The sequence below is a fragment of the Filicampus tigris genome, chromosome 8 (assembly GCF_054856515.1).
Source record: "Filicampus tigris isolate MCC_2025a chromosome 8, RoL_Ftig_1.0, whole genome shotgun sequence".
In the NCBI taxonomy this organism is placed as follows: Eukaryota; Metazoa; Chordata; class Actinopteri; order Syngnathiformes; family Syngnathidae; genus Filicampus; species Filicampus tigris.
In genome coordinates, this window is record NC_141224.1 from 7831657 (window position 1) to 7850447 (window position 18791).

The following is an 18791-nucleotide window of genomic DNA, read 5'->3' on the forward strand; positions in this document are numbered from 1 at the left end:
TTTTTTTATTGTTGTCGAGATTTATAAATAGTTGTAAATATCAAATAAATGAGTGTAAATATTTTTTCTAGAGTTGATAATAATATCAAACATTACAAACCTACATAGTCATCCGATGAGAAGTCTTTTTGTCAGGTGAAGTTTAATGACTAATGAGATGGACAACGGTAACCAGGTATGCACATAAACTGGAAAAATTATCTTGCTGATATAAACCTGAAATAGAGGCTCAGTTTCTTGAGATGAGTGGTTTTATGCGGTTTTTTTTTCAAATATTTTAACACAATAGGAGCAACGTGGCAATGCAGTGGCTTATGCTATTCAGGTAAGCCTGCAGCTATCCTGGCATCTTGTATTCCATGCCTGTTCTGGGTGTGTTGTTGACTTATGCTGGTCAGGTTTCGATAATTACTTTAAAGGTTCTGACGTGATTAAAAAAAAAATGTTATCGTCGTCGACCAAACTACATTGCCGTGCTATTTTGGACGTCACCCAATCGGGAGTTTTGGGTGAGAGGCGGAGCTCACCCGATTGACAGGTAAATCCCAGAGTGTGAAGATGATTTGGCTGATTTAAACACGAATTGGCGGTGCAGCTAGTTGGTTGAGTGGTTGTGTAACATCATTTTACCACAATAAAAATGTTAAGGTGAAGAATTGGCACGAAACTGACAATGTAGTAGAGTGGCTTCATATGCTAACAGCTAGCCTAGCTTGTGTGTTTCTTTACTTTTTTCTTTTTTTTTTTAATTCTTCGTCCTCCATCTCCATTCCAATATTCGGTAGTCTGAACGCCTGGGGTTGAATAACATTTTAAAGCAAAATGTATCTTTAAAATACATTTTGACAGTGTCTCGATCTTACGAGGAAAGTAAAACAAAACAAAAAAAACAGCTCTTATTTCTATTTATCAACGTCAGGCTCAGCACTCCCAACCTGATTGGCTGGCGGAATTTTTCCAGCTAAAGCCACGGAATGTTGGACTGGCGTGTCACACGAGAGGAGGTTCAAAGGTCACCCATCTCTTTTATTTCATTCACTATTGATATATTCATGTATAAAACAAGCTATACAATACCTCTCATATCATAGCCCAAATAAAACCAAAATAGTTGGCACGGTTCTGAGAGCTGCAAATGATGTAGCGCATGAATATGGTATTCAGCATTTTATTGAAATGATCTGTTTTGATGGTCATTTTCTGTGAGATTTGGTTGAAAATGTTAAATTTAGCTGTACATTTCCGCCCACAAACGAAATTAAGCATTTCTAATTTCTGTCCTCCTGGCTGCAAACACCTGCATGACGTCGAGCTGCACACTTTCCATCTCCTGTGTCCTCTCTTACTCTGCCGATGCCGGACTCTGCCTCAGGTATTTCTCACCCTGTTGAGAAGAAGACGCATTGGACGAGAAACGCCAGCGAGGGTCCCGCCAGCCAGCCTCCTGGGAACCTGAGGGCTCCTGTAGAGAGCCAGAGACACGAGCATCCAGGAGGGCAACCGTCCGGGTTGAATCATGCAGTGAGAACCAGCCGAGCCAGCATCTTAGCTGCTTTGTTTTGGTGCTTTGTTCCTGTCGGCGGTGTGGAGTGTTTTGAGAGGACTTGGGCCGTGCAGCACCATGGGAACCTCCAGTGACAAGGTGAGCGTGACGATCCATCCTTGTGGTGGCCCAGCAGACCTCAAAGAGTAGAAGAGAACAGAGAAATTGTCAGTTGAGGTTGCAAAAAATCACAAAGAGTAGTTTGAATTGTTTTGTGTTTTTCAAAAGTGAAATGCTATTTGTGGTGCTCCAAATCTGCACTAAACAATTTTTAGATTTATTTTAAATATGGAGTTTTACAGCATGTAAAAGCCATTTGTTGAATAGCCTTTATTAGTCCCATAATTAGGAGAAATTCTAGTTTTACAGCATGTCATCAAGTCATCCCGCGATTTTATTCATGAAAAGCCGACCTGAGGAGGAACATGCTTTCTGTATGAAAATGGGTAGAGAAAAACAAAATACAACATCCAAATCAGGTCGTTCCCTTATTCCTCTGCCTGTCAACATGTATTAATTTGTACAATAAATATTATATACTATACTGTGGTTGAGAATCACTGCTATAGTATGTGGTTTGAAGAACATTTGCAGGTTTCAAAAAATGTAAACCCAAAGCAAAATGGGCACATTTCAACATAAATAATTTCAAAAGTAGAGATGGAAAAGAAAACAAAGAAAGACTGCTTAAATCTGTCACCTCGCTGGCCTTGGGGTCCAGTGGGGTCATCTGTGTCAGTTCCACGACACTCTTCAATGTCAAAAAAGGTTTATGAGCTTATATTTAGGATGATATTTTTTTAAATAACAAATATTAAAAGTGAATATTTCCACCCTTTTAGTCATGCTTCCCCACATCAGTAATTAAATGTTCAAGAATAAGAAAACATTTGACATCATGGCTTAAAAAAAATCCCTTATGGTTTCATACTACAATTTTTGTAAAATGTAAAAAATAAAGCCAAATCAAGCATACAAATTTCCAGCAGATGAACGAATTGGCAATTCGCTTTTATATTGTAAATCCAATCCAAAAACACACAACAACAAGATGGACTTTAAACTATTGCAATGATGATTGCTTGTATTGTATTACAGTTTTTTTTCTATTACTATTGTTGCCTGGCTTGACATGTCTTCATATTTAATTACTTTTTCATTATCAAAAAATACTTATTTGAGAGGCTCCCTCTGCGTTAATTAAAAAGTGACTTTTACTCTCAACATATTTAAAAGTTATAGTGTTAAACACTCATTAAAGCAATTGCACTTTAACCCGATTCAAACATATTTGACCTCTTTGCATCTCTACTTTTGATTTTTTTGTTTTTTGTTTGTTCTGTGCCATTGTGTATTCATATGCAAACCAGCCCCTCCCCATGTTGGATGTGATTGGTTGAAATTTGAACAGCCAGCTCCTCATATGAGCAGTTTGCAAGGTAGCCTTCAATTATTTTTTTTAAATGAGTTTTTAATCCAGTGTGCCTTCAGTAATAATAACACCCATAAAATCAGCATAAAGCGATTCTGCGATAATAGCTTGCTTTGCTGTACTATGAATTGTTTTCCATGAGCTTCTGCACTTCCTGATTCCCTCATTTAAATTGAACTTACAGATTTTTGGTCAGTATTTAATTATAAAGAAATCTCCCATCATAAAAAAATACTGATTTGAATCCAAAGTGCATCACAACAAAGAGCGATACCATACTGTAGTTTGCTGTATGGGTATTTTTTTCTCTCACCCTATGCCTGAGCATTACGATCTAGAAATAAATCCAAAATTTTTCACAAAAATCGTACATCCAATGTATACTGATTTTATTCCCCTTTGTAAATGACAATGCAATATGTTTTTTTTACGTATAAATTGTCACCATTCTTGTGGTTATGTTTAGCGCATCTGACACCATGATTGCCTTACATCGGACTCCTTTCTTCAACAATATGAAAACAGTGTGATGATTCCGCTTGTGTCGTCTGTTCCTTAACAGAAATCATAATTAAATTGTAACTAGAGGGGTTGGAGAAGTTGAAACTCTCGAAACAAAATCACGACATCAACGCTGTCTCTCTTTTGTAAACAAGCTCTTCTCTGTTTGCAGTCATGTTGTTAATGTAAACAGTTAACATTAGCAAGGACGCGCTTTGAACTACGTTAGCTGTTACATCTGCGCGGCATTCTGCATTTCTCTCCTAATCTGAAATATGATTCAAATCAATTGCGACCTCAGTCACGGGACGACTTCAACTCTTAAAGTGCAACTTTCTACTGCATTCTGTGTGTGCTGTGTACAATTTCCCTTCTTTCTTGCATTGAATTAATTAGAACGCCAACTCTTGGTCTTTCCCAGTGTTTCTCACAGTAATGTAGATTACATTTGGCACAACATTAATCATAAGGGATAACATGTTCATTTCACATGTTTAACCTGCGTTTGTTTCCAGGCGTCCTCGCCCTGGACGCTGCTCGTCCTGCTGCTGTGCGTCGTCTGCGCTCTCTGCCAGGAGGAATATTCCGGAAACCACTCGGGTCCGGGCCGATGCACTTGACGGACATCATGTTTTGGATGCATCAGATTATTTAACAAATGTATGTGTGTTTTAAATGTGCAGGTGAGGATCAAACCTTTGAGGGCTCGATCCTGGACCGCTATGACCACTTGAGGCCCCCGCATCCAGGTCGGTCACATGACTTTTAAGGTGTACAAAAGTCAGATGTGCTTTGAAGATGCAGAAATGGAATTTATGTGAAATTAGACCAAAATTTGTTTCCCAACCTTAGAGGATAAGATTGACTCAAAACTTATTATTAACACATTTCACTTGCAAAAGCAATATTATAACAATATAAACAATACTGATACCTGAAAATAGATCAATAGAATTCCTGTCATTATATTTCCTCATTGCGCCACTTAAGCCTGTTGCTAGGCAGAATTCAGTGGCCTCCACCATAACTGGTCCACTAGCCAATGAAAAAACGGAATCTCTGAATCACAGAATTTCAACTGAATCTCTGCTCTGTATGAATTATAAATTATTAGAAATAAAGAAAATAGTGCCATTCACGCTGCCGGTCGAAATCAGTTGACGGCTTGAAGTAAAACCGTTACACAGCAATGTCAAAATTGTCTTGACTGGTTTTCCTGGCCAGGTTTGTGTGAACACTTTTTGCTTGGCAGCGTTCAAAAGCTTCCATTCTAACTACCACTTTTGCCAATTAAAAAATTGGCAGAAGTGAGATCAACACTCATGCTCTTAACTCAGTTAAACTTAATTTAATTTGTATAGCACTAAACATCAACAGCAGCGGACACAAACTGCTGTAAAAACATTGCTCCAACAACGGACTTTCATTTATTGAATGACTGCTCTGTATCAATTATAAATGATCAGAAAGATGAAAAGTCAGCACCATCACTCATGGAAATGCTGAGGAATACCTTTTATGGTGCCTGAAAAATTGTGGCGATGCCGTGTGACTGTGTGAAAATGGCAAGGTCCTGCTTCGCTGGGTCCTGTGTGAAAGGCAAAGGCAGATAAATGTCCGATTTATCCGAGTCTATGCGGAGGCTTAGAGTGCATAGAACTTTTTTGTTGCCGATCCAAACTTGTGGCGTTACCTCCCTTTGCTCATTTGTACATGCAACCTCATTTGAAAACCCATTTTTATACTTTGGCTTTCAACTCAGCATGAGACTCTGCACCTGTTTTAGTGTTTTATTTTATTTAACTTTTTTTATTGTTTTAATTGTATTGTTTTTTTTGTGTACAGCACTTTGTTCCAACTGTGATTGTGTTCAAAGTGCTTTATGAATAAAGCTGAGTTGGATTACTGTTCTGTGTGGAAGGTACCAAATTTTACAGCTTGGGTGGACACAGACGTGATAAACTGTTGTGTTGAAAGTAATTGCCGCTGTCCAATAACGATTTTATACATGAAATGATCTAAGTCAGGGATGCCTTGTCACTGTGTGAAAAAGCACCAAGAAAGGATGTTTCTCCGGTTTCTGTTAATGGGGCTAAGGCGGTTAAATGCCGAATCTTGTGTTACGGGTCTGATGTGGCTATTTTGCAGGACCTCTGTTTGAAAGGGGCTCCAGAATGGCCAATGGTGAGTGAACCTCATACTAACAGACATCGTCATCTCCACCAGAGTCTTCCCATGGCTATGATGAGGACCAGAATCCCGAGGAGGATGACTATGACCCCTACGGGCCCGCCCCCACCCAGGTGACCATGATCACAGAGGATGCCTTCCCCTACGTCACCGCCACAGAGTCGCACTACGCCAAGGAGGACAAGTTGGGTCGGAGGAAGGTGGGTGCGCATCAAAGATATAGATTATGGATGGGGAACAACATTCCATGCCCCTAGCATCCTACTAAACGAGTGAGGGAGTCCTTTGCAACTACAGTCAGCCCCTGCAATGCGCGGGCGATAGGGAGCGGGCCGCCATGAAAGTAGTGAAAAAATTGACACCCATTGAAATGCATTGGAAAAAAGAATTCTAAACCCAAAATATTCTTTATAAAATGCTGATAAACATTCAATCTTTGTTTGCAGTTGGGGATGGGGGTCTAATGGGGGGAAAAACCCAAACCACCCTAAAAAAACAATTACGGTAAATATTTTATATAAATGTTTGTATTAATTTATTTTTGTTACATTTGAGGGGAAAAAAATCCATTCCACAAGTATGCGGAGCTCGACATAGTTAAGAATGTATACAGATAAAGTAAAAGTGTCGAGTCCGAAAATAGTGGCTGTTGCGACCGATATGAATACTTGAAAAAAAAAATGTTGATTCTCTAAGCAGAGGCTGGCACTGACAATATTGTTCCCAATATTTTTAAAAACATTTTGCATAGTAAAATAGAGGCTGATATAGCAGCTACCAATTGTTAAAGTGGAAAAAAAACTATCAACATTTTAAGTAGTAAAATAAATGCCTGTATCAGATATAGCCATATTGCTACCATTTTTTTTAAATGAAGAAAACTAGGATACCTATATTTATCAGATAACATGTTGAGAGTTGAACTAGAGACCGGTACTTTATCCCAGTATCGATTCAAAAAACAAACAAAAACAAAATATGTTTGGTAGTAAAATGGAAGCTGCTATTATTGATATTGATACTAGATAGATCAGTAGAAATTGTCAGTGCACAAACCTAGTACATCATCATACATTGTCAGTAGACAGTCAGTAGGCAAGATCCGTGGTTGATATTTAGTGTTCAGTAATAATATATAAATTCAGACACAAACAAGCACGCGTGTTGGAAAAAAAACAACATGTCACTGTTTCAGGTTCCGTTCAAGCACCAAGGACCTGATACCGGTTCCTCAGAAGAGTCGGGTGGTGACGCAGCCCTCGGCGAGGAGGGTCCCACCGAGTGCGACTGTGAACCCGGAGAGCCAGGATTCGCCGGCTTCGCTGGACCCAAGGTACCCACGAGTCAAAACGCTCCTGATAGAATTCCGGAACGGCTTATCAGAAAACTTATCTGGTCTCCTCACATCCTGTCAGGGCTTGCGAGGCCTGCAGGGTAAAATGGGAGCGCCAGGGCAGCAAGGAAGAGAGGTGACGCTCAACATCATCAACATACCTTCGCTGTCCAATGAAAAACTCCAAATGACGATATAAAGGATTCTAGATACTAAAACTGAGTTGTGTTTTTAGGGTTATAAAGGAACAAAAGGAGTGCAAGGCCGAAGAGGAGATGCTGGCCCAGTGGTGAGTAACTCAAAATGACTGATGGAGATGTAAACATTATGTTGCTATGGCCACCACACCTGATAGTAAATGGATGGGAAGGTCAATTATATTCTACAATACAAATCAATCCATATGAAACTAAAAAAGTCAGTGTTTTGAAGTACTTTAACATAAGTACACCCGCCTTTCCAATTAATTAATAACAATGTGATAGAAAATAAATAGTTTTATTCTTTAATTAAAAAAAATGGAGTATTTTTTTGTAAATAGGAAAAAAAAAATCCTTTTGATTTCAGGGTGATCCCGGACCCGAAGGCGAAGACGGAGGTTCGGGTTTTTTGGGCGGCATGGTGAGTAAAGAGCCAGAAAAGACCAGAGTTTGTCGAAAAAAAAATATGACTAAATTAGTAGATTAATAGATTCATTAATTAGAATAGATTAATTTTATATTGACATTGTTATTGTTTTATTTATTTTTTACCAGGGTGAACCAGGACTTATGGGGGCCCGGGGTGAGCATGGAGGGCTGGGTTTGAAGGTAAAACACTCATTAGTCACGCAAAAAAGAGCACAGAACTATTCAACCTGCTGCAGAATTATGGCAACTCCACTTGGAAAAACCACCATTTTGTGTTTTGAGCCCGAAGTAATGGACCAAGCCTCGCTGTGAATTGCGAAAGTCCACGAGAAACTGACACCCTCCCAAAATGTTTAGAATTGCCTACTGTATATCACTACTTTGAGCTCTAAATACAAACTGGCAACATGGGGTGTCACAGAGAGAACACAAATATACCCAGATAGCACCAATGTATTATTATTTTTTAGCAAATAACCTTTAGTTCGATTGCACAGAAAAAAATATGAAATAGAGAATTTGTGAATGAGGAAGCCTGAATAGATGTGTGTTCACTCTACAAATCTTTTCCAAGATGGCGGCCGACGTTTGCGTTCGCAATGGCAGATTTGGTTTCTGTATACATTTTGGGTAATCACAACAGGAGCGGGCTTCCTGATTCCGGCCCATTAAAAACAAGTATAGTGAACCTTGACTATCTTTCATTGAATAGCTTAAGGAGGGAGTCAACAAACAGCCCAAGTTAATTATTGTAATTGGAAAATTATAAAGTCATACGCCAAGTACAACACGCCAGTCTCTTTCATCGTGTAAAGCTGGCAGGGTCGAGCTTTTTGCAAAATGATCCTCAACTGCAATGCTCAGCTTTTTGTATGTTTCCACACGCCCTTTCTGGTACGCCAGTGGCTTTTCGAGATTAACAGTACATCAACAAGTGACTGAACCTGTTCTTGTGGGTGATAATCTTTTTCCGTTGGTCCTATGCTTATCTCTACCGACCTACTCCAAGGACTCCCAAATGTGTTTTTATGCTATGCTGCTGTTGATACATAGGCAGAACAATTGTCAGAACCTGTCCCCCACCCCGAAACTGACCCCCGAAAATGTAGGGGTTCACCATGCACCATTCTGGCAGGGTTGCTCTCTTAAAGAGACAGAAACTAAAATCCCCTCTGGATTTCTTAAAGAGCTGGAACGCTACATGAACGCTGTATAAGCAACAGCGTAACAATTTTGACTGTCTGGGATCACATGATTATATGATGCTTCCTGTTTGTAGGGTGACGTTGGCATGGAAGGACCACGAGGAGGAGTCGGAGGGACCGGTAACACTGTAAGGGAAAAACCCAGTTGATCAATCAATTTGATTTTATTGTAAAAGTCAAAAGTTGTTTTATTTTCTGTTTTTTTAGGGTTCTCGCGGTGATCCCGGCACCCTGGGATCAAGCGGAGGTAAAGGTCCCAAGGTAAAAATCTGATGTATATATGTTTTTTTGTTTCTTGTGTGGCAAAAACACGCTTCTATAAAGCGTGAGTTTACTCTTCAAAAAACACACACATATTTTTGTCATATATCTTAAAACTGTCTGTGTGACCTGAAAGTAGAATGGGGCTATATTCAAATCTTGCTAGCAGCTCTAAAACGGCAAACTCAACCTTTACTTATTTTTATCACTGATGATATCTGGCTTTTTTTTTGCTATCCAGGGGTCTTTGGGTGAAGAGGGCAAAGTGGGAGTTCAAGGACCAGATGGGCGCAAGGTAATTTAGAGGAAATGAAAGATTAAAGTTTATGTCTGAGAAAGGGTGATAAATCCTGATAAAAGGTGTTGGCCAGCAGAGGTCGCTATTGAGTCCTCGTTGTTTTGTCTCATCCTGCAGGGTCAGACTGGAGCGCCTGGATTCCCAGGAGACATCGGCGACAGAGGATACAATGTAGGACACCTTGCACACTGCCTCTGTTTTTACCTGGAGTAGGTCACATGTTTAGTTTCACCTGCATGTGAACCACTTGCATGGAATCGGAGTCAAAATTATGGGCAGCTTCATTCACTGAACTCCCTTTGGTGGTGAGGTACTGAATTCGGGGCGCTTGTATCACAAGGCATCACTGCAGTTCTTTATTTATTATTTAATTCAAATGTATAGATATATATATAAATTAATTGTATTCAGTTATTTTTTTTTTTTTACATTTCTGTCTGAATATTTCCTTGTTTGTCCCCTCCAGGGTTATTTTGGTCAGCCCGGTGGCCGTGGGCCCGGTGGACCAAAGGTACACGCTAAAAATCTGTCCTTATCGTTTATTGCATGTTGTTGATGTTGATGATTATTTATATATAAATAAATGATACTGTAAATGTATTTAACTTTTGTCCGAAGATGCCAGGGATAACGGATACAATTTTCTAACAAGTTTGGGTACAACCATTATGTCTTCAACCCGTAGTTAACTATAGTTAGGCCTATCCTGCCCGCACAGGAAGTCTGCTAATCTCTTTTTGTTTTGGTTGTCCTTTGTGAGAGCTTACTTTCGTTTTTAGGCACTCAACAACATGACAGGTACCAGTGTACTGAAATAGTGAGGATGTTTTTTCTTTTTGTGCAGGATGTAAAAAACAAAGCAACAAAAAAAACAAAAAACAGTGTGACTTAAATGTATATAAAATCAGATGACACTTTTGCTTTGCTTTTTAGTAGAAAAACAAAGCAATTACAGTATATGACTAATCTGCTGTTAGTCACAAGGAAGTAACACCACCCAGTAGAGGAAATGATTTGGATATACAGAAATGATTTTGGGGAAGCTTTGACTGTTGGTTTCCCCTCAAACTTAAAAAGATACCGAAACATACTGGAGCTTTTCTTGTAAAGTAGTCTCCGCATCTGTTTGCCAGTAAAAATATTTTTCTGTTAGTATTTGGACTTAATTCTACTTTTCACATAAGTACTGACTTTTTAATGTAGCTCCACCATCAGACCAAAAGTGTACATCGCAGACACCTTAAATGTGACAAAATGTCACTAAAACACTCTTGTGACAGGGATAATCCCTTCAAATATTTTTGACACGTGTATCTTTCTGGTCCTGGAAAAATCGGAAATAGTTCCCACGGAATCCAATAATTTTGGGGGATGTGAGTGTAGGGTTGTGCATTGAGGGACTCCTAACTGTACAATTTTTAAAATGTAAAATAAAAACATAGTTTATTATCTCTCTGGCAGGGTACCAAAGGTTTTGGCGGCATTCCAGGCAGCGATGGCGACCCCGGAGAAGATGTGAGTGTGTATTTGAATAAGTAAATGAAAGAATTTAAATATACATTGTCATGAGCACAAAATTTGCCAAACCCTGGTGCAATTTGCAACTTCTCATCTGCATCCTCACGTTTATCTCCTCAGGGTCCCATAGGTGTCCCGGGAGTGATGGGAGAGCCAGGTTCCTTCGGGGCTAAGGTGACACAGCCACTTTATGCACTCTCATTAAGTTGTGCGTGATGCTGAAAAGATTATTTTGACTGGTGCAGGGCAGCAAAGGCGAGCGCGGCGTTCGAGGACCGCGAGGCAGAGTGGGCTCTGTGGTGAGTGAGCACCACAGTGCACATTTTAAAGTTTGAGTCATGTGACCGAGTAAGCACATCTATGCTGAGAATGGAATTTATGCATGATTTCTTACAAGTCAGAGGTCTCATACAATTTGTACCACCTATTAGTGTCCCATTACTTTTGTCCAAATTGAACATTTTATTATCCGTTTCTGGGGGCGCACCAATACTTTGGTTCAAACTTCATATTTTCTTCATTTCACTTGATTTTCACTTTGTATATTTGTCCCGATTATTTCCAAATTAATGTTGAAAAAAAATGTGGTCCTTCAATCAGGGTCCTGGAGGAGAGCAAGGAGATGCCGGGATACCTGGCAAGCCAGGGCCAAAGGGCCTCCAGGGACCCCTTGTGAGTACTCACTACACTACACTACACTACACTGACAACCACACAATCTCAACACAACTTATCATGATGTGTGTACACTATGCGTGTGGGTTGTATTCTGCAGGGGCCCAAAGGCGAGACCGGACCGGACGGCGTCACGGTGAGAGTGCTCATCCTCTCAAGTGCTATTCGCAGTCAATATTCTGATTTATTTTTGTCATTCTAAATGTCAACTTCCTGCTGGAAATTCTGCTCGCTTTGCTCCCTCCTCATGATTTTCTCAATTACTGTATTTTCTTTGACTTCCACATGCAGGGTGCAAAGGGTAGATACGGGGTAAAGGGACAAAAAGGACAAAAGGTACACTTTTTTTCAGCACGTTTGACACATTTACAGATCACTCTTGAGTGACTTTGGTTTCTGCTTTCAGGGAGCGGTTGGCGATCGTGGAGACAAAGGAGAGGTGTGTATGTCACTCTAATGTCATAGTAAACCACACAAAAAAACCTTAATGCAACAAGGGTTTCCCCATTTTAAAGTTCAACAAAATCCAAACCAGCGATCAAAGACTTTTTTTTTTTTTAGACAAATGTCATGTTCAAAAAGCTGCTTGAATTTTTATGTTGCGTTCCCGATTTGAATGTCAATTGAATAATTATCAAATCATAATGTTAACCCAAGAACTAGACATTTTATATTAAATGTAATATGTTTTGTCATTTTGTGTCATAACTAATACAATGAGAAGAAATATATTATGCATAGTATAGAAAATAGAATTTAAAAATTATTACCTTTCATATTCTGATTGGTTGGATGAATGGCCTTATGGTGTGGTGCACGGCATCCATTTTGGCTCCTTAGTGAAGCACAAGGGGTCCATTTTGTTTCAGGTTTACCATAGTAAGGCACATAGTAACATTTTTTCCACTACTACTGCCACTGTTGGCTTACTAGTACGCAATTATAACCTTGGTAGAAAACTACTGTGTCGCACTAGTAACACATTAGGCCAATTAATAGATGTGTCACGTACTAGTAGCCTCCTGGACTCTAGTAGTTTTATGTGTGACAAGTGGCCACCATCTTTGTGGGGAAAAAATGTAAAAAAAAACCAAAAAAACCATTGAATGAGTCCATACTCTACAATTTCTCCTCTTCCTGGAAGAATATATGACTCCAATTGTTTTTCACCACACAATTGTCTGTCTCCTTCGTCTTCCCAGCGCGGTCCAAAAGGTGCGGTCGGTCGGACGGGCAATTCCGGCCCTGCAGGTCCTCCCGGAATTCCGGGAACCCGGGGTGCCCGCGGTCCCCTTGGAGACCCTGGCGCCAAAGGCCAAGCCGGATCCAAAGGAGTGCAAGGTCCCATTGTGAGTCCTCTTTGCAATCGACTATTTCAGAATGTTTGTAAAATAATAGCCACCAGGGTACTTCAGGGTGGCAGAAAATATGGAAACCGGAAATAAAAACAAGGTGAAAAGTGGCTTAAAGTTGGCAAACGTGACCAAATGTTGCCTTCAGGGGGCCGGGCTGTCGGACGAGCAGGTGCTGCAGCTGTGCCGTAGCGTGGTCACGGCTCAGCTCTCGCAATATTCCGCCTCCATCCGGGCTAAGTGCACGCAGGGATGCCCCATCAACAACCGCACGCTCATCGGACCCCCCGGAGCCAAAGGACCCCCAGGAGCACCCGGCAAAACTGTAAGACCGGTTTTGAGCTCTGTGTGACATCAATTATATTATTTATCACAACATTATTTATTTACGCATCTTCCTTCCCTCCATCTCTTGTAGGGCAAAGCGGGCAAATCTGGATCCAAGGGAGCCCGCGGTGTTCAGGGAGACCGAGGCCTGGAGGGAGAGAAAGGAGCGCAGGGTGAACAAGGTCTGCTGTCAGGATTTTTTCCCTCATTTTCAAAATAATTTTTAATTCACATGTGGAAGTTTATAAATGCCTTTCTGAGCAGGTAAAAAGGGTTCTAAAGGAATTGCAGGGGATCAAGGAAAAGGCTTCTTGGGACTTGATGGCCCACAAGGGGTACCCGGTGAGACCATGTTTTCGTGGTATAAAAATGAAATGTACTTTGTTATTAATTAAAAATGAATGAATGATTCAAAATTAAGTATGTAATTGAGATAATCCTTTGTCTGTGTCCTAGCTGGTTCACCAGCTACTAAAATTGGTGCTGTGACATCAACAACAGAGATGCTGAACACTTTAATGATGAGGGATTTTTTTGTGTTTGTTTTGCAGAAGCTCAAAAAGTGCACTTTTATTGTTTCCTCAGGTTTTCCGGGTGAGCCTGGCGTTGCCAAAAACGGCATGGAGGGTCCACGCGGCGCCCGCGGCTTCCCTGGTGCAGTGGGTATCACCGGGATGGTGGGAATTGCCGGCATTCCGGGTTTCTGCGAGGCTCGGGACTGCAGCATCCACGCACCGGTGATGCGCAAAGAGCAGGGTTTGGTTAAGGGACCCCGCAGTTCCTAAACTAAAGATTAACAAAGTGGGAGAGTCACTTCATCATCATCATCATTTTGCATTATTTAAGCTTCAAGCTGATGAAAACGTCAGTGGGCCGAGTACAGAGCCAAGGGGGCACTCTGCTCCAGGCCAAAATGTGCCTTTGTATCCATTTTTTTGGTTGGATAAAAAGTCTTTTAATTTTTCATTCAGTCCCATTTTTATATTCTGATGTGTAAAAAGCAAATGAGCATTCAGTGCCATTGAGAAGTATTTACAAGGCTTAACTTTATCCTCATTTTGTTATTTTGCAGCTTTATTCCAAAATAGAATACATTCTGATATTATTTTTTTGTCATAACATTTTCAACACAACACTGCTTACTCACAACCATATAAAATGTTTGAGAATGTGCTCAAAGTATAAAAAAAAAAAAAGTGCATCTTTGTTAGCATGTAAAGCCTCACATCTTTGTGATGCCACAAGCTTGGCACAGTTTGGCCTCTCAAACTTTCAACAGATTGGGGTTGAAACAACAAAATGTGGGAAAAAGTGGAAGCGTTGTCAATATTTTCTGGATGTATGGTAAGTGGATAAAGAATGGCGTGTAAATATGATGTAAAGTATCTCAAATACATGTACTGTGCTCTGAAGTGTTTCAGATAAACTGCCTGATGTTTTGTTTTATCTGTGTCGTTTTGGCTTTGTTGTCACAGAATTGATTGTCATACAGGTTTTTATTTTCACACAAATTCCAAGGCAACACAGTGAGCACGTATGAAATTAAAGACAACCTGTGTTTTTTAATCATCTGTTAAATCGCGAGGTTCCAAGCGTGTTCGTTTTTGAGAAAGGACTACAATAACGACGACGTGTTAGACATCCAATTTATTCCCGACAGAGCTCTGGGTCACCCACTACATCCATCTTAGCTTTAGCAGAGATGGTGTAGATCGGAACACGATTCTATTCCTAGACCCAGCCTTTATACAATATATCAAAACTGAAAGTGTAAAAGATGTCTTCGGCTGGTTGGTCCAGGGTTCACTGACGTCCTTGTTGTCATGCAGAATGATGGTCGTGGCAATGGCCTCAGTTGAAGGTGGTAGACTTGTGGTTTTGCAGAACTGCTTCGTAGCGACGGATATTTCCAACCGATGTTTCTTGTGGCCTGCTCATCTTTATTGCAAGACAGCATTATTGTTTAAGCACAAACCAAGCCACTAGCGCGATTACGGGACGTCATTTTTAGCTATCAGCAACTTAAAGAGAAAAAAAACCCATATCCCATTAAAAGGAATCAAGCATTAGTGCTTTTAAAGCTGTTCAAATACTCCATTGAATGTGAAGTTTATTAATATTTCAGTGAGTTTTGCAAACTGCTTTAAGATGACACCATGAGGGATTTTTTGGGGTTTGAAAAACAAAAATACATTTCTAAATTCACACATTCAAAACATATTTGTTTTGATTGTTTGATTTTATTTTTCTTAAGACTGATCAAGGTAGAATGTGTAGTTTTATTTCAAGTCCACAAACCCACGTCTCAATGCCTTTGTTTGTGATATACAGTACTGTATATAAAAAAGAGAGACCACATTTCCACGAATTAATATGACCTTTAACCCAGTGACAGTTATAGGCTTTGAATTAAGACTTTCAAATCAAGGTTAGACGTTCAAATTGTTTTTGTTTTTTTTACGATCTCCCAAAAACGTGGGAAAATAATTGTCCTTTTACATGTATTTTTCTGGTCTAGCTAGGACGCTAGAAAATATATTGTATGTTATTGTATTTAAATTACCACTTTTGTCTTTTATAATACCCCCTCCACATAGACACTCTTCACTCGTTGCGTGTGTGTAACTATGTTGCTTGTCTATTACGTCGAAGGCAAAAACCGTGATTTTGTGTTTAAATGCATTTGACAAGATGACATCCAACTGTTTCATTCTTAGCTGAGTCGATGTTCATGTCTTCGCTTACTTGACAGGTTCTGTTGTTTTTGCTTTTTTTTTTGTAATAAAAGTATACACACTAGTGGTGCGCGGTAGGGACGTGTATTCATAAGGTATGAATTTGAAATTTGAAACCAACCGTCAATTCGCGGGTATTGACGACGTCTTTGTGTAGTGCCACATTTCCCCAGCAGAGGGGGCGCCAACAATACTGTATTGCTGTCTTGATAAAGTTCAGGAACTGTAAAAAAAAAAAAAAAAAAAAAAGCCGCCGAGTAAACAGGACGCTGTATGGCTGTGTGAGTCGCAGTATGCCCGATGCTGATTGGCTGCCGAAATACCAAAAACATTTTTTTTTTTTTTTTACTCCAGTCAAGCGGACACAATCAACAATGTACGCAATTCCTATGACCTTCCTCCTACTGTCACTCAGTGAGTATTTTTAAATGCAGTATGAAAAAAAAAATCATATGCAGTAGTATTACTGTAACTCACTATTATTCCTGCAAGGTGCGGTCTGTGGTCGGAATGAGGAAGTGCACGTTGTTCGAGCTGTTTTGGGTGAAAATTGTTCACTACCCTGCAGAGCTCAAGTCGAAGCAGGAGTGCAGTACTTGTATGTCGGCTGGTACAAGGTAATGCATCGACTGTCATCATGTCATCTTCCAAACCGCTTATCCTATACAGGGTCGCGGGGAGTTGCTGGGCAAAGGCAGCGGGCGAAGGCAGACTAAACCCCGAACTGGTCGCCAGCCAGGGCACACACAGACACCGTCACTGATCCCACGCTGCCCGCACACAACTCGGGCGTGTGTACCACTACACTATCAGTGGGCTGCATCGACTGTATATGTGCTATTTAACATTTGTTTCTGTTCCCGTTTTTTTTTTTTTTTTACGTTTACTTTCATTTTGCGCCTTGGCGTGTGTCTTAATTCTTTCACTTTCCCTTCATCCATGAACAAAATAAAATCAGTTGTAATTATTTACAATTTGCATAGCATGGGGTAATTCAATGTGCTTCACAAAGTTACAGAACAACATTTAAAGGCAAAACATTTTAAGACCTTAAAAAACATTTAAATGCAAACGAAACAAATAAATAGTCGTTGACTAAAATGAATAAAAGAACACAGTGCAAGAACATGATTTGGGAGAAAATGATTGTAGAAATGCTCTAAAATTTGAAATGCAAATGACTCAATCAGTTGAAAATGTACATTTGAAATGTAAAATTGTTGACTAAAATCATAAAATGAACAATGAAACAAAAAATCCAAAATAATGAATACATTTTAATTCACTAATATTAATGGAAAGTAGCTCAATTAATACAACAAATATTGATATGATCAATTTTCTGTTGGCTTTACCAACACCTACCCTATCCCATGTACTATATATATGTAAATCTAAAGAAAAAGCTAACCACTCCTACCTCAGTGAACCTTGTTGATGTGACGGATGCAGCTGCAAGGTGACCGGCGTCGAGGCCTGGTGTTGCGCGAGCTGCCCAATGGCGTTGCCGAGCCCTACGCGGGGCTGAAGCGGGAAGTGGTGCTCGACGACCGCACCGGCGACATCCTGCTGCCCAACTTGACGTATGGCGACAACGGCACGTACAAATGTTGCCTGAACGCGCCCGTCGGGGAGAGGAACCAAGAGGGAGAGGTGCTCCTTAAGATGTCGGGTGAGAATCGCCAGAAATAGTACCAAGACTCACGTCTGCCCCAAATTTTGAAATTATGAGACGTCAGGCGGTCGAGTTATGGAGCAATCAGGGTACTGTGATGAGTTCGCAAGTGGGCAAGGAGAGTCACATTTCAGCTGTTTATTAAATGGCACAAACAGTCAAACATAAATAGAAACATTAAAGTAGCAATCCCAGCTTCAGTTCCTATACAGTTAGTGTCATAGGGGGGAAATTGTAGGCAAACGCTGCGAAAAAAAAAAGAGTTACTGTTCCACGCTGCCCCCTATTTTTTTTTTTCTATGACACTAACTGTATATATATATATATATATATATATATATATATATATATATATATATAGATATATATATATATATATATATATATAGTCAATTTATATATATATATATATATATATATATATATGTATAAACTGTGTTGGATTGTCAGTTTGACCATCCCATTATAATATTGAGCATTGAACTTTTCTTGGGACGGTTTATTTACAGATTCCTCTGACATACCTGTTGGACTCCTGAAAGTTGATAACGGAACGATCGTTTTGGTTTCTGCTTCACTGATCATTATGCTTTTCGTCTCCCTGGTGGCTTATGTAAGTAATGCACACAAAAACACAGCATGATCTAAATGAACACATTTGTCTTATACCTGCATGGGTTTTCTCCCACATTCCAAAAACATGCATGGTAAGTTGATTGGACTCTCTGAATTGCCCTTAGGTGTGATTGTGAGTGCGGATGTTTGTCTCTGTGTGCCCTGCGATTGGCTGGCAACCAATTCGGGGTGTCCCCCGCCTACTGCCCAAAGACAGCTGGGATAGGCTCCACTACGCCCCCCTGACCCTTGTGAGGATAAGCGGTATCGATAATGGATGGATTTTAGTGTTTAACTTTACAATGTATAATCGTCTTTAGTTGTAGTTTTGCGGTAAACTTCAGCTGGGAGTGACAAACAATTTGAAGCAAGCACACTTTGCCTGATTTATGGAGTCCTTTCGTTTCCTTAGAGTGGTGTTATACGATAGTCTCCCATTTTGCAAGTGAGTGAGAACGGGTCCTTTTTTAAGTTTAAGTATGTGTCAATAAGTTAAAACGTT

The 18791-nt window shown here is 40.0% G+C and overlaps 1 protein-coding gene and 1 long non-coding RNA gene across 9 annotated transcripts; one reads left to right on the forward strand and one right to left on the reverse strand.

Annotated features, from left to right (window-relative positions):
- Nucleotides 1–112: 112 nt before the first annotated feature.
- Nucleotides 113–16579, forward strand: LOC147143311 (uncharacterized). Of its 5 annotated transcripts, none has more exons than XR_015087942.1 (30): nucleotides 113–325; nucleotides 920–1012; nucleotides 1373–1642; nucleotides 3992–4076; nucleotides 4160–4225; nucleotides 5703–5866; nucleotides 6862–6999; nucleotides 7082–7135; nucleotides 7235–7288; nucleotides 7567–7620; nucleotides 7755–7808; nucleotides 8908–8961; nucleotides 9041–9094; nucleotides 9336–9389; nucleotides 9510–9563; nucleotides 9859–9903; nucleotides 10854–10907; nucleotides 11031–11084; nucleotides 11156–11209; nucleotides 11511–11582; nucleotides 11686–11721; nucleotides 11877–11921; nucleotides 11992–12024; nucleotides 12788–12934; nucleotides 13086–13262; nucleotides 13356–13446; nucleotides 13529–13606; nucleotides 13850–14608; nucleotides 16354–16413; nucleotides 16492–16579. XR_015087942.1 is itself a non-coding variant. In XM_086038984.1 (28 exons), the coding sequence occupies exons 3-28, from the start codon at nucleotides 1622–1624 to the stop codon at nucleotides 14047–14049; spliced, it is 1992 nt and encodes a 663-aa protein (XP_085895110.1). In that variant the 5' UTR covers nucleotides 354–538; nucleotides 920–1012; nucleotides 1373–1621; the 3' UTR covers nucleotides 14050–14710. The 5 variants fall into 5 exon arrangements, 1 of the variants encoding a protein (XP_085895110.1); XR_015087944.1 differs by lacking the exon at nucleotides 920–1012 and having other exon boundaries at nucleotides 113–175; nucleotides 290–325; XR_015087941.1 differs by lacking the exon at nucleotides 113–325 and adding an exon at nucleotides 354–538.
- Nucleotides 14899–17710, reverse strand: LOC147143312 (uncharacterized). 4 transcript variants are annotated; one of them, XR_015087946.1, is made up of 3 exons: nucleotides 17420–17710; nucleotides 16121–16222; nucleotides 14899–15202 (listed from the first exon to the last, which is right to left on the reverse strand). It is a non-coding gene; the product is annotated as an uncharacterized LOC147143312 (long non-coding RNA). The 4 variants fall into 4 exon arrangements; XR_015087948.1 differs by lacking the exon at nucleotides 17420–17710 and adding an exon at nucleotides 16477–16863; XR_015087945.1 differs by having other exon boundaries at nucleotides 14899–16222.
- Nucleotides 17711–18791: the final 1081 nt, after the last annotated feature.